Here is a 12,296-nt window from a genome sequence, read left to right on the forward strand (position 1 = left end):
TAAATCTATAGGGGGATATGCATTTTTTTCTCTAATGAATTGCATATTTAAACCCATTTGGTTTCATTTAAAAGAGCTGAAGAAAATTGTATTGGGGGGAAAAAAAAGGTTGAACAGAAAAATCTCAAGAAGTTCAGGTTCGTGTATACTTCTGGATATTTTTACCTGCAATTCCTCAAAAACATTTTCAGTTTCCAGTATGGCAGTTCTTGGGTTTTGGGTTTGGTTTTTTTTTTTAATTTTAATTTTTTTTTAAAGCCACTTATCTTGACTTTCTGGCTCAGGAAGAATTTCCTTTATTATGTGATAATAGAATGAATTCTTGGGCTTAAAATCGGGAGCTTAGATTATCATCAGAAAAAAAGAATACCGTGATGGTTGAATTTGACTACCTGGGTAATATTGTTTTGTAAGTCAATGTAAGAGAGGGCAAAATAAACAACTTTGCCAATAGCTACTGCAAATTGACTTTGGAAGTTAAAATGCTGCTTTCAGACAGATTTCTTTAATCCAGCCCCCTTCTCCCCTATACTTTTCAAGAAAAACATAATGTTGGTGGAGTGAGGAGGAGAGACGAGAATTAGTTTCTTTCAATGCCCCCTTTGTTGCTGATGTCATGCAATTAAAGAAATGTAAGCTTTTATTATACTCAGGTAGGAAACAAATAATCCAGTACATAAAATATCCTGATTAATAAATATTATTTTAAATTAAATTTTCCTGCCTACAGACTATTCAGTCTTCCTTCTTCTTCATCGGCAAAAAGAGTCTTCCTTTTTCTTATCTTTCTTTTCTTTATCCGTTCTGCAATCTCAATCCAGCTTTATTTGCCTCCGTCCCATAACCATCATTTTTCTTCTTCCCTCCTTTCCCGCTTGATTGCAAATGCTCAGGCTGCGGCCGTGCTCTTCGATTATCCGTTCTTTGAAGTAGATGGAAACACGGATCATAGTTCACCAGGTAATGGTGAACTGAGCTGGTTCTTACTATGCCAGAAAGTCTTCACCAGTGACAGCACATACTTCAGAGTGGGATTCTGGAAAACATGTTGATGTTTTCATGTATGGGCTGTTGACTTAGTCTTAAACACAGTCTGTTTTCATTGGACATTACTACCTTGTTTGCCTTCCAAATTTGAAGATGTTTGTCACTTTTATGAGGTTATGTTGTATATTCCAAAATAATACAATCTTCTCAAGTATGATTAAGGGCTGCTACTTGAAAGGACATTTTTAAAATTCATATGAAAAATGAGAAATTGGTTGCAGTTCAGTGCTGAGAAAAAATAGACCACAAGTACTATTTCTGTACTTAATTTTTAAAAATGTAAAATATTTTTCTTACTTTAGAGATGAAAATGTTATAGAAGATTATCAAAGGCTGAATTTTAAAAAATACTGCATGTTCTGTGAATTTATTTACACAATAAAGTAGGAAGAGGGTCGTTTTCTTAGAATTGGCTTTCTGCATTTTTTAGAGTTGCATTTGATTATTTGAATATTGCCACAATAGTATCTGATATGATAAGCGTTAGCAGCACTTTCCTTACAAGTGTCTTCTTGAGATACCATTTTATGCTTTTATATATGTTAACTTCCCATCCCAAGAGAAATGCCAACAGTAAAGTAAAAGACATGGATTTTTCAGGAGGATGGTAGTGAGTACATGATTCTGTAAAAATGTAACTTTAATATTGTAAATTGGACTTGAATTTTTCTGATTAAGGCAAACTCTAGAGAGAAGTCTAGTTAAAATTACCATATGCTTTGTCTGTCCTGGGATTTCACAATGTTATTCATTGTAAAGTCATGTTATTCAAGTAGAGTGTTTTCCTAGAGTAGGAAAAATATCACAGGATTTTATAATCAGAATCTTCCTTTTCTGGTTACAAAATTAACTAATTCCTATTTTCAGTTCCAACTATGCTTTCAGACTTAAAACTTCCCTGGAAATAATTGGAGTTATTTCTTTTCTCGACTCTTACCGATTAGCTGCTACCATGGTCTTTGTGCCAACCCCTTGTAGTGCCTTCTGCACTTCTGTCAGTCAGGGAGGAAAAGGAAAAGTAGGAGGAGGAAAATATTTTTCCTTCTTCAGTTGTGAGAGCAGTGAGGTTATTTTATTACACTGTTTACAATTGTTCTGTGGAATTTTTTAAATACCATGCCCTTCTAGGTTATATAGCAATAAAATAGATGTTGTTTGTCATGTTATGTTTTACATAAGAAGTTGTTTCAGTTCACTTTGCTTGAGCAGAACACTGTATTTTTCTAAAGAGTAAACTGTAGTTTTGAAACGACCAATAGAGAACAGAGCTTTGTCTGGGCGTCATCTCAAGGCACGTGGAGAAGAAAGCTATCAGAAGTAAACATGGATTCAGCAAGGGGAAATAATATCTGACTAATCTGATAGCCTTCTCCAATGGCATGACTGGATGGATAGATGAGGGGAGGGCAGTGGATATTGTATACCTTGACTTCAGCAAGGCTTTCGACACCGTCTAACACAGCATCCTCATAGGGAAGCTTAGGAAGAGTGGGTTAGATGAATGGGCAGTGGGGTGACTGAAATCTGGTTGAATGATAGAGCTCAGAGGGTTGTGATTAGGGGCACAGAATCTAGTTGGAGGTCTGTGGTGGTGTTCCCCAGGGGTCAGTACTGGGTCCAGTCCTGTTCAATATCAGTGACCTGGATGAGGGGCTAGAGTGCACCCTCAGCAAGTTCGCTGATGACACAAAGCTGTGGGGGGGTGGCTGGCGCACCGGAAGGCTGTGCCGCCATACAGAGAGACCTGGACAGGCTGGACAGTTGGGCAGAGAGGAACCATACGAAATTCAATAATGGCAAGTGTAGGGTGCTGCACCTGGGGAGGAATAACCCCATGCGCCAGGACAGGTTGGGGGCTGACCTGCTGGAGAGCAGCTCAGCTGAAAGAGACCTGGGAGTCCTGGTGGACAACAGGACGACCATGAGCCAGCAATGTGCCCTTGTGGCCAAGAAGGCCAATGGCATCCTGGGGTGCATCAAGAAGAGTGTGGCCAGCAGGTCGAGGGAGGTCATCCTCCCCCTCTACTCTGCCTTGGTGAGGCCGTGCCTGGAGTGCTGTGTCCAGTTCTGGGCTCCCCGGTCCAAGAAGGACAGGGAACTGCTGGAGAGGGTACAGCAAAGGGCTACCAAGATGATTAGGGGACTCGAACACCTCTCTTATGAAGAAAGGCTGAGGGATTTGGGTCTTTTCAGTCTGGAAAAAAGACGGCTCAGGGGGAACCTTATCAGCACTTATAAATGCTTAAGGGGTGGGTGTCAGGAGGGGCCAGGCTCTTTTCAGTGGTGCCCAGTGACGGGACCAGAGGTAATGGGCACAAACTTGAACATAGGAAGTTCCATCTCAACCTGAGGAGGAACTTCTTTACCCTGAGGGTGGCAGAGCCCTGGCACAGGCTGCCCAGAGAGGTGGTGGAGTCTCCATCTCTGGAGACATTCAAAACCTGCCTGGACGCGTTCCTGTGCATCCTGCTCTAGGTGACCCTGCTCTGGCAGGGGGGTTGGACTAGATGATCTCCAGAGGTCCCTTCCAACCCCTATCATTCTGTGATTCTGTAATATGAAAAAAAAAATTGCTATACTTCTGAAGTGCTACAATTAGATCTTATAAATTATTTCGATATCCTCATTTAAGTATCCATACATTTGTGAGATTATGTAGCTTAATTTTATAATTATTATTTTTAAATGTTATTTTAATGAGATTTTACATAGCATTAGTTCACCGTCATCACATTGATAATTAAATATCATAATTATTTTTTCAGTTCTCGGTGGTATAGAAAATAAAATCTGAGATTAATTTGCTAATACAAGAAAACTTAGTGAAGCCTTTTAAAAGTAGGATCACAAATTTTTCTGAACTCTAAGGTATACTTGTAAAATCTTAATTTCTAGGGGGAGTTTTATAAAGTGACTGAATCTGCTGACTCGAACTAGAACAGAAAGCTGCAGGTCTGAATACAAATATGAGTTGTAAATGTTTTGTGTTACAATGAGTAGATTTTATTTTCCTTTAGTAAACACCTCTAATTCAGTCAAATATAGACCAAGTTGTAAATTTTTAAAATGCTTAATAATGTCCTATAGCAGAATTTATAATGAAAAAGCTTCTAGTCGTAGTAGAGTTTGTTCTTAATAATGGAGATGAAGCATATGTTCTTGTCACAGTGTTGAACTGAGCAGTACAGTATTTCATGCCAGATATAAGGTAATGGATAACATCAGAAATGGAAAACACACCTGTGAAGAATGAATTTAAATATGAGAAATACCTCATCTTAATTTCCATTACAGATAATAGCCATGAAAAGGTTTGGCGTACATGAAATGCAAACATTCATGTTGCAGAGAGAGAGATTTAGCTGGCATTTGTAGTTAGTAATCAATGCCATAAAAATACACTTGGGGCATATGGTGATCAAAATTATTCTTTGTGTATTGAAAGGATGATATATTTTTATTTTTTCTAGTCTGAACCAGAGGGTTTTTCTCACTTCCACTTGTACGTCTGTGCTGCCTTCCTTGTCAGGTGGAGGAAAGAGATCCTGGAAGAGAAAGATTTTCAAGTAAGTGAAGGGGATATTTTTCAAGCACAGGGTGGTCTTTATTAAATTTAGCTTCCTAGTGTTACTTGGGGATGAATTTATGACAAAACAGTAGCAGTTACAGCAAGACTGATGGTGCCCGACTGTTTGTTAGAGTTGCTCCAAAACTGTTAGACCTGAAGTAATGGACTATAAGCAGTACAAGATGTATCTCCTTTGTCCACGCTGGAAAAATAAATGCTGTTTTAACTGAGACAGACTTTGAGAAGATGATTTCTGGAGATGCTATTACAAGTAGAGCCTTGGTATTTCACAACGAGATTTTCTGAAAAGGTAACTGGATTATTTTTTTTCAATCTTAAATGCTTCACTGGAGTTATCTATTTATAATTTTATCTCTATAACAGCACACTCCAACATGTTGATGTTCATTCTTTCAAAAAAGCTAGGCAAGCAGCCTTTTAAAATAAGGACCCTGTTTTTCAGTAGGAAATAAAAGGCCTGCAAGAATATTTACTTCAGGTCCCTACATTTCAAAACTTTACATTTTTCCAGCAAAGAGCGTATCAGAGAGTTGTTTGGAATGGGATTTGAATATGGTAAATAGGTGAATCATTTGCATGCCCCTGTGGAAGTTTGGTTACGTTTGTGAACTGGTGACAGTTCACTTTCATAGAAACATTTTACATTGAATTTTACCCTATGATACGCATGCAGTGCCTGAAAGGCCTTAAAGTCTTGTTTACAGGCTGACTGTAAACAAACCATGCTGCAAAGCCCCTGCCGTTGCCTGCCCTGGGGAAATGGCCCGTTACCAGCTTATTTTCTCTCCATCTGACTGAACTCTGTTGCCCTGTACAAATGAACCATTGTGTAAATTTGTGTATCACTTAAATCTATTTTATTCTTCTTCATACAATGATTTATTTGGAGCACTTTAACTGTCATTGCCTGTCTTTGCAATAAATAAATGCCTAAGGGCACAACATAACAACTTTAATTTATACTACCTGCTAACGCTGTTAGGTTTTCTCAGTTTATGGTATTTTGTCAAAATCAACTTTAATGTTGGCAGCCGTGCCTCACAACTACAATTGGTCACTGTTAATCCTTCCTATTAAATTTTTCCTGTTGATTTCCTGCACCTTAGTTCATAATTTTCCCCTTTCTACTGAATCTATTACAACTATGTTTAAAGTAAATAATAAGCCCAAGGTATAGTAGTATGAAGATTTGTTCTGTTCTCCTCATTATATATGCAGATCTGTTTACATATTTAATAATTAAGGTGGTTTTTATGGTTTAATTTACTTATAGGCTATGTAAACTAGACTATAAAGTACATAAATCAGGAATATACTGGAACAGATTTATCAAATTGCTTTAGCTTGCTTACAACATAGAAAAGCAATTAGTAATTTTGAGGATCTGTAGACTAGTGCTAGCTTTACCACTATCATATGTTATCACTAAGAGGCTTGGCCTTCTTTATTGTGTAACATGACCTTTTAAAATGACTAAACTAAAGTGTTATCAATTTTCCAAATGATACTCCTCTCCCACAGGCAAGAATAAAATCCGTTATTCTTCTGCTTTGTTAATAATAGCTGTAGACCATTGTCTGGTCTTCAAAGTAGGAGCTCAAGTAATAGGCATTTAAACTACATTGGATAATTGGGGAGTTCGGTACGTGCTGTTGGAGTACTCTTATTGCATTGAATTCACATTATTGAGAAGTCATAGCGATAGTACATTTTGTACTGAAGTTTTTTTGTTCCGTAAGCTGTAGCAAGAATCATCAGAACATGAATCCAGTCATTTCTCCTGCACGTAGTGTGTGTTGTTTTCGTTTTTTCGCATGTGACAGAGTTAAGGGAAGTCTCTCCTAATCATCAGTCAGAGGGCCTGGTCCTTTAGTACTAGCTGTGAAAACTCATGCTCTTTTACATGTCTGTTTGACCTCTTTCAGTAGCATTAAAAACCTTACAGGAATTTTCAGGCAGAATAATTTCCCCGGAGCGTCAGGTGTGGTGATATGCCAGATGAGACACCGAGCAGGTTTTGAATCCAAGACCAGTTTTAAAGGACTTGGTTATGCATTACTTTTTTCTTATTATTTGATGAAGAATATTATCAGTAACGTTACAGACAGGATAATGGTAGAACATAATCTTTGCTCTTAAGATACCTGTTTCCATTCTCTTCAGTATGTCTTGCTGCAACCCAAGCAGTCAGTAAAAGTATGATGTTTATTCTTCCTCACATGAACAGATTAGTTAATAGACTTATATACCAAGTGTTCAGCCCTCCATGATAATACTTCCTTATTACAGACAGCGTGTGTGTGTGTAGTTCTTGTTTTTTGGTTTTTGTTTTTTGGGGGTTTTTTTGTGTGGTGTTGTGTAGCAGAGAAAGAAATTCTGCAATGAAAGGAGTTAGGCTGGCTGGACTGATGCTACAGAGTGATACAACCTGAAAACTACTTCGTATTTGGTTGACACCTGTAGAATTAAATATTATGGTATCAATCAAAATAATTTTTGATGAGGGAAATAGAGGAAGAAATAAATGTTTCAGCGCAGGCCTCCAAATGTTCAAATAATCATGTGTATATATTATATGTATATATTGTAGGTATACATGCATATGAACATGTACACATAAACTTGTAACACAAGCGTATAAAACTGGGTTGATGCTAATCCCATATTTTTCATGTTTGATAGAACGTAAGAAAATAATTTTCTCACTGTAAGATGATAATCAGGTCATGATGGAAGTTGTCTTCATTTTAATCTACTTGAACAAGTTTGATAGCAGTGAAACTATACCGCTATGTTTTCAGGTAGACATTTTAAATATTTCACGCCCATGTATAATACAAAGATTAATATTATTGAAAAGAATGATAGTAGTTTAGTTATAGTTAGAGCTTGTTATTCTCTCATGGCTCTCACTTCTGGACAGAGAGAGAGTCCGCTTTATGTACATGGGGTGCTCCACAAACCCAGGTAGAGAAAGCTAGTTTGGGTAGCTCTGTAGCTCTATTCGTGTTACGGATTAGCAGTTTTTACTTCACATGTCGGGGAACAGAGAGCACAATGGGCAGACAGTAAATGGAAGACCTTTTAGTCCTGGCTCAGATTTGCCTTTGTAACAGATGTGATGTTTTATAGGATTGAACGGGACGTTCATGGCTTATGATATTTCTATTGATGGTATAAATGTTCTGTGTTAATTCACTGGTTCCATACTAGTGTCAGATTAAAAAAAGAAAAAAAGCATTAAGTTTAATATAGATAAAAATACAGTGTTTTTTTAATGTGATAAACTATGACTTGCAATGTGAATGCAAAATGTGAAATTTATTTGATTTCTACTAAAGCCTAAGTAATTAAGGACGCAAGTTTAGCCTTTCTATTCATCGGCATGTCTTAGACTTGGACTTGTTATTCATTTTCCTAACTACAGCCATAATTCCAGAATTCTCCTGAATTCTTGACAGAAGTGAGTGGTTGGTGCTGTTAGGTGATAAAATATTCAAGCATGATTTTGAGTATATTTATAATTAAAACATTAATAGAAAATACGGCTGTTGAGTTTAATGGTGTTGTGTACAGGATATCTGAAAGATTTGTAAGGAAACAGGACTTCGGGGACTAGATTCAGCGTCAAACTGAATATAAGCTAATAGTAATGTTGGACTGATACTGGTTTAACTGTTAGATATTACAGATTTAGTCCAAATTTTCAGTTTAAGTAAGTTATCATTTTGTTGACATAGCTGAGCTATAAAAATATGTTCAATATGTTGTGGTAAGGAATCTGTCTTGCAGGTTTTTTCTTTGTGATTCTAAGATACAGGCATTTCTGTCTGTCTAACAGACATTTTCTCCCATGCTGTCATCAACTCACATCTTTATTACTGCAATGTCCTTTTCTTTGGCTTTGGCAAATGCATTTTTGCTTCATTTATATTCACCCAGACTGCAAAGAAGCTGTAAAGATCATTTTTCAGTCCATCATTTTTTCTTGCTTTGCTTCTTCTTTAGCTCCCTTTCCTTTATAGCACCAAGGAAAACTTAGACACTTTCTCTTTCAAGGCCTTTAATGGACTAATACCAACACCTTACATGTCATCTCGTATTCAGTGTTGAGATGCTGACTGCCAGTTTATCAGCCAGTGATGACAGCCTCATCACGCGCTTGAGCTCGCAAGAAAGTATCTGTGCTATCTCCCAGGTTGACCGTCTTACTTAAGTGGAGCACCTAATGCAGATCCTCAGTTACTTTCCTCTAAATCCTTACGTAAGATCTGTTTTTCGGCAGTACCCGGAATAGATTTGACAGGTAGGCTTGAGTCTGTTCATGGCACTTACAGTCACATTCACTAGCTTTGTGTTGCTTCTTTTTTACTTTTCTGTGAATGTGTTGTCCCTTGTTTTATATTTGAGACATAATATCTTGTGCGTAGTGACTGTCCTTTATTCTGATTTAGATGATCTTTAAAATAATGATTCTTTAATCATTATTTCGTATAAGTACTAAGGAGAAAGTCTCATTGACCTCATGACCAGAACGAATGTGTGCATGATTTATCTTATTAAAATTTAGGTAAATGCTCTTGACTTTTTTCAGATGTTTCGTTATGGTGACAGTATTACAAGCTAATATTAGTTCAAATGATAATGTGAACCACCCATCTTCCTACATCATATGACCAATAAAATTTTAATGTAATTAAGGTTATGTTGTTACTTGTGTAAATGTTTATGCCTTATGGAGTTGTTAGGTTTATCCTTAGATTAAATCTTAGGTTTTGTATATGTTAGTTTTAAGATGGATGTCTGTTTCAGAGGATAGTGAAACATTTCACAGATCCCGCATTTGAATGGAAGTCAGATGCAGGATGACTTTGAAGTGCATCTTTAGCTTAGGGATGGAGTGAGCACTGTCAACATCTTTGGTTCGGTTTGCCTTTCCTTCCCTCTTCAATAATTACTATTAGAATCAGTGCAGGGTTAGAAGGTTCACTACTACCTACCACTATTCTGAAATCTCAGCTCACTTGGATACTTTGCTCCCTTATTTCACGTAAGAGTAGAGAAGGCCCAGGTTAATATCTTCTGATTTATGGTAAGAATACATTACTGATATTTCAAGTCTCATTTAGCACATAATCTTGCCCTTTTAGTCTTTTTACTCACATTTGTCATCAGTTTTGGGGTGTGAAAGCCATTGGTTTTATCTGTGGTCTGTTTTCTGCCTGTTAGATTCCAAAGTTCTTGAAGCTTCATGTTATTCCCTGAAATATAGGAATAATGCTCTATTTTTATGAATGAACCCTTGACAAGTAAAGGCTACTGGATTGTATTACTTCAGGCCTAATGTCAAATTAAACAGAAAAAAGGGGGGGGGCACATTATCTCTCTTGCAGAGGATTTGACGCCTATATTAAATGATATTAATATTCAACACAAAAGACTGAAATAATCATAACAGTTTAAAAATATTGAGCTATTAAAAATGCTTGGTTTTCTTCCCTAGGAATGCTTTCTAAGAACAAGTAGGTGATAAGCATATTGTCTCCTTCTTTCATTCTTGGACTTGTCTGCCAGTTTTCTTCATTACAGTATTAAACACTGTGTACGATCACAAAGGAGTCTGTAGCCTGCATTTACTAGCATTTGGACTGTTACGTTTATTACAGGTATATTTTTTATTTCACATGTCATGTGAACTTACACTTCTATTAAGTATATTCTTGTATGTGAGCTAAAATTACTTGAAAGAGAAGGATTTAAAGAAAGACAACTCTGATTCTATACACTTGTCAGAGTGTGTATTTGCTACAGCTACACAAGTTAAGTAATGTAACTCTGCACCCTAAAAATGGGATTAGTAGATGGTTACAGAGGCAACTGCATAACAAGATACTTGGAAGATAAATTTAATTCATACTGCTGTCTGCATGAGTAACAAGCTTTAGTACAAAAAGTTTAATATGAATATCCTTCCTAGTGATTATCTACTATAGAAAATCAGAAACATGATTTTATACCAAGTTTTTTTGCTCACCTATAGTAATATGGGTTTCCCTAACCTTTTGTGATCTTGTTCCTACTTTATGATGTGAGTTTTTAAGTGGTTACTTTTTCTGTGTTAAAGTACAGGACTTCTCACTTCGTATCATATGAGGCATAACTGATAAATGTATTTTTAATTTAGCTTCTTGGTGAGTACTGTGCTAGAAATTTAGTTCCCATTGCTACTGCAGTAAAAATAAATGTTTTTCAATTAAAAAAAAAAAAAAGACGTAATGTTTCTGAATGGATTAGTTTTCTGAACAGAGGAGTGTTTCTCCCTCTGAAAGCTCTATGATTAGATGGTTCTGTGGTTCTGGATCTTGCACGCTCCCTCTTCCATGTATGGAAACTAACAGGGTCTTTTCTGTGAATGTACCAAAACCTGTAAAAAGTTAAGGACTGGGAATGTGGAAATCTTTCTAACTTTAAACATTGCTGTGATTTTATTCCCTGATGCGAGCACTTTTGGAAGACATTCGATATGTTGTCACGTGTTGCAAGAAACTGGAAGCTCTGCTGTTTTAGACTTTGAACATCATGGCTAGTGATCTAGAGAGGTTGCTCCTTAATCTCCAAGTACAAAAATCCAACTGCTGGGAGTTAGCACTGTTGAATCGTTTATGTTCAGAAGAGCCAACTTAAAATAATAAAATTACTGACATTTTTGCAACAGAGAAGGAAGTGCTTAATAAAAGTTATATCTAAATACAGTAGAAACACAAGTTTTGTCCCCCAGAAATTATTTAATATTAAACTAAAATATAATGGATAGACTGTATGTTATCCTTTTTTTAACTTTGAGAAACTAGTGGTCCTTGCCTTGTACTGGGAGGAGGAGTTGCCCTTTGTCTAGAAAGTTACTGGAAGGTTCTAACCAGTTTATATAGTCCACTGAAAATGGTGTAAGCAGCATGAAAAAGTGAATAAAACTTCTTACGCTACCCTTTCTTATCTCTGAAACTTCAGTGTGGCTTTCTGTGATCCTTTTTCTTCTGATGAGACTGCAGGCCTATTTTTCCTATTTTATGCGTTGTTCGTCCTCAAAAGCTTGGCATTAAATGTGCAAAGCTTAGAATAGAAATCATAAAAATACCCAACAAACAAAGAAACAAAAAAACCCCCACTTTTGATTTATATTTTATTCAGCTAGCAATGTGCATATTTTTATACCTAAATTCACACCTTTATCTTTCTTTTGCTTGAGTTTGTAGGCCAAAAGTTCATAGTAATAATACATTACTCATGTCTGGCTTTTTAAAAATAATATTTAACTTAGCTCCAGCCGTACAGATAAGTTTTGGGTTCTGTGTCTGAATTTTAAATCTGCACATCTGTTTCTGTTGCCCTCTTTCCATCTACCTCCCTCTCTCAGAAGTCGTAGTGACTTTTCAAGATATTTGGAACAGTTGTGCATAGTAACATGGGAAGTTATAGTACAATGATATTGAATTGCAAGTAGCTTGAATATATATATATATTTGTTGCTGAAACTCAGAAGTTACTCTGTGCTATGAACTGGTCTAATATCAGATAAATCACAGGGGTCAGTGATAACTAAGCCTTGCTCTCTCCAAAGCAATTGAGCAAAACCAGAAGTCCTTGGGTAGTAGATTTAGCT

At 36.6% G+C, this 12,296-nt stretch overlaps 1 protein-coding gene across 2 annotated transcripts in view; it reads left to right on the forward strand.

The window, feature by feature from the left end:
* TBC1D22A (TBC1 domain family member 22A) overlaps positions 1–12,296 on the forward strand; it is a 181,851-nt gene that overhangs the window by 140,411 nt on the left and 29,144 nt on the right. The window contains exon 12 of one of the 2 annotated variants that reach the window (XM_074586261.1): positions 4,518–4,613. The exons of the other annotated variant lie outside the window; for it this stretch is intronic. Coding sequence (XP_074442362.1) covers positions 4,518–4,613 — 96 coding nt within the window. The remainder of the gene's footprint in view (positions 1–4,517; positions 4,614–12,296) is intronic. 2 annotated transcript variants of the gene reach the window in all.

This window comes from Larus michahellis, chromosome 1 (genome assembly GCF_964199755.1).
Source record: "Larus michahellis chromosome 1, bLarMic1.1, whole genome shotgun sequence".
NCBI lineage: Eukaryota > Metazoa > Chordata > Aves > Charadriiformes > Laridae > Larus > Larus michahellis.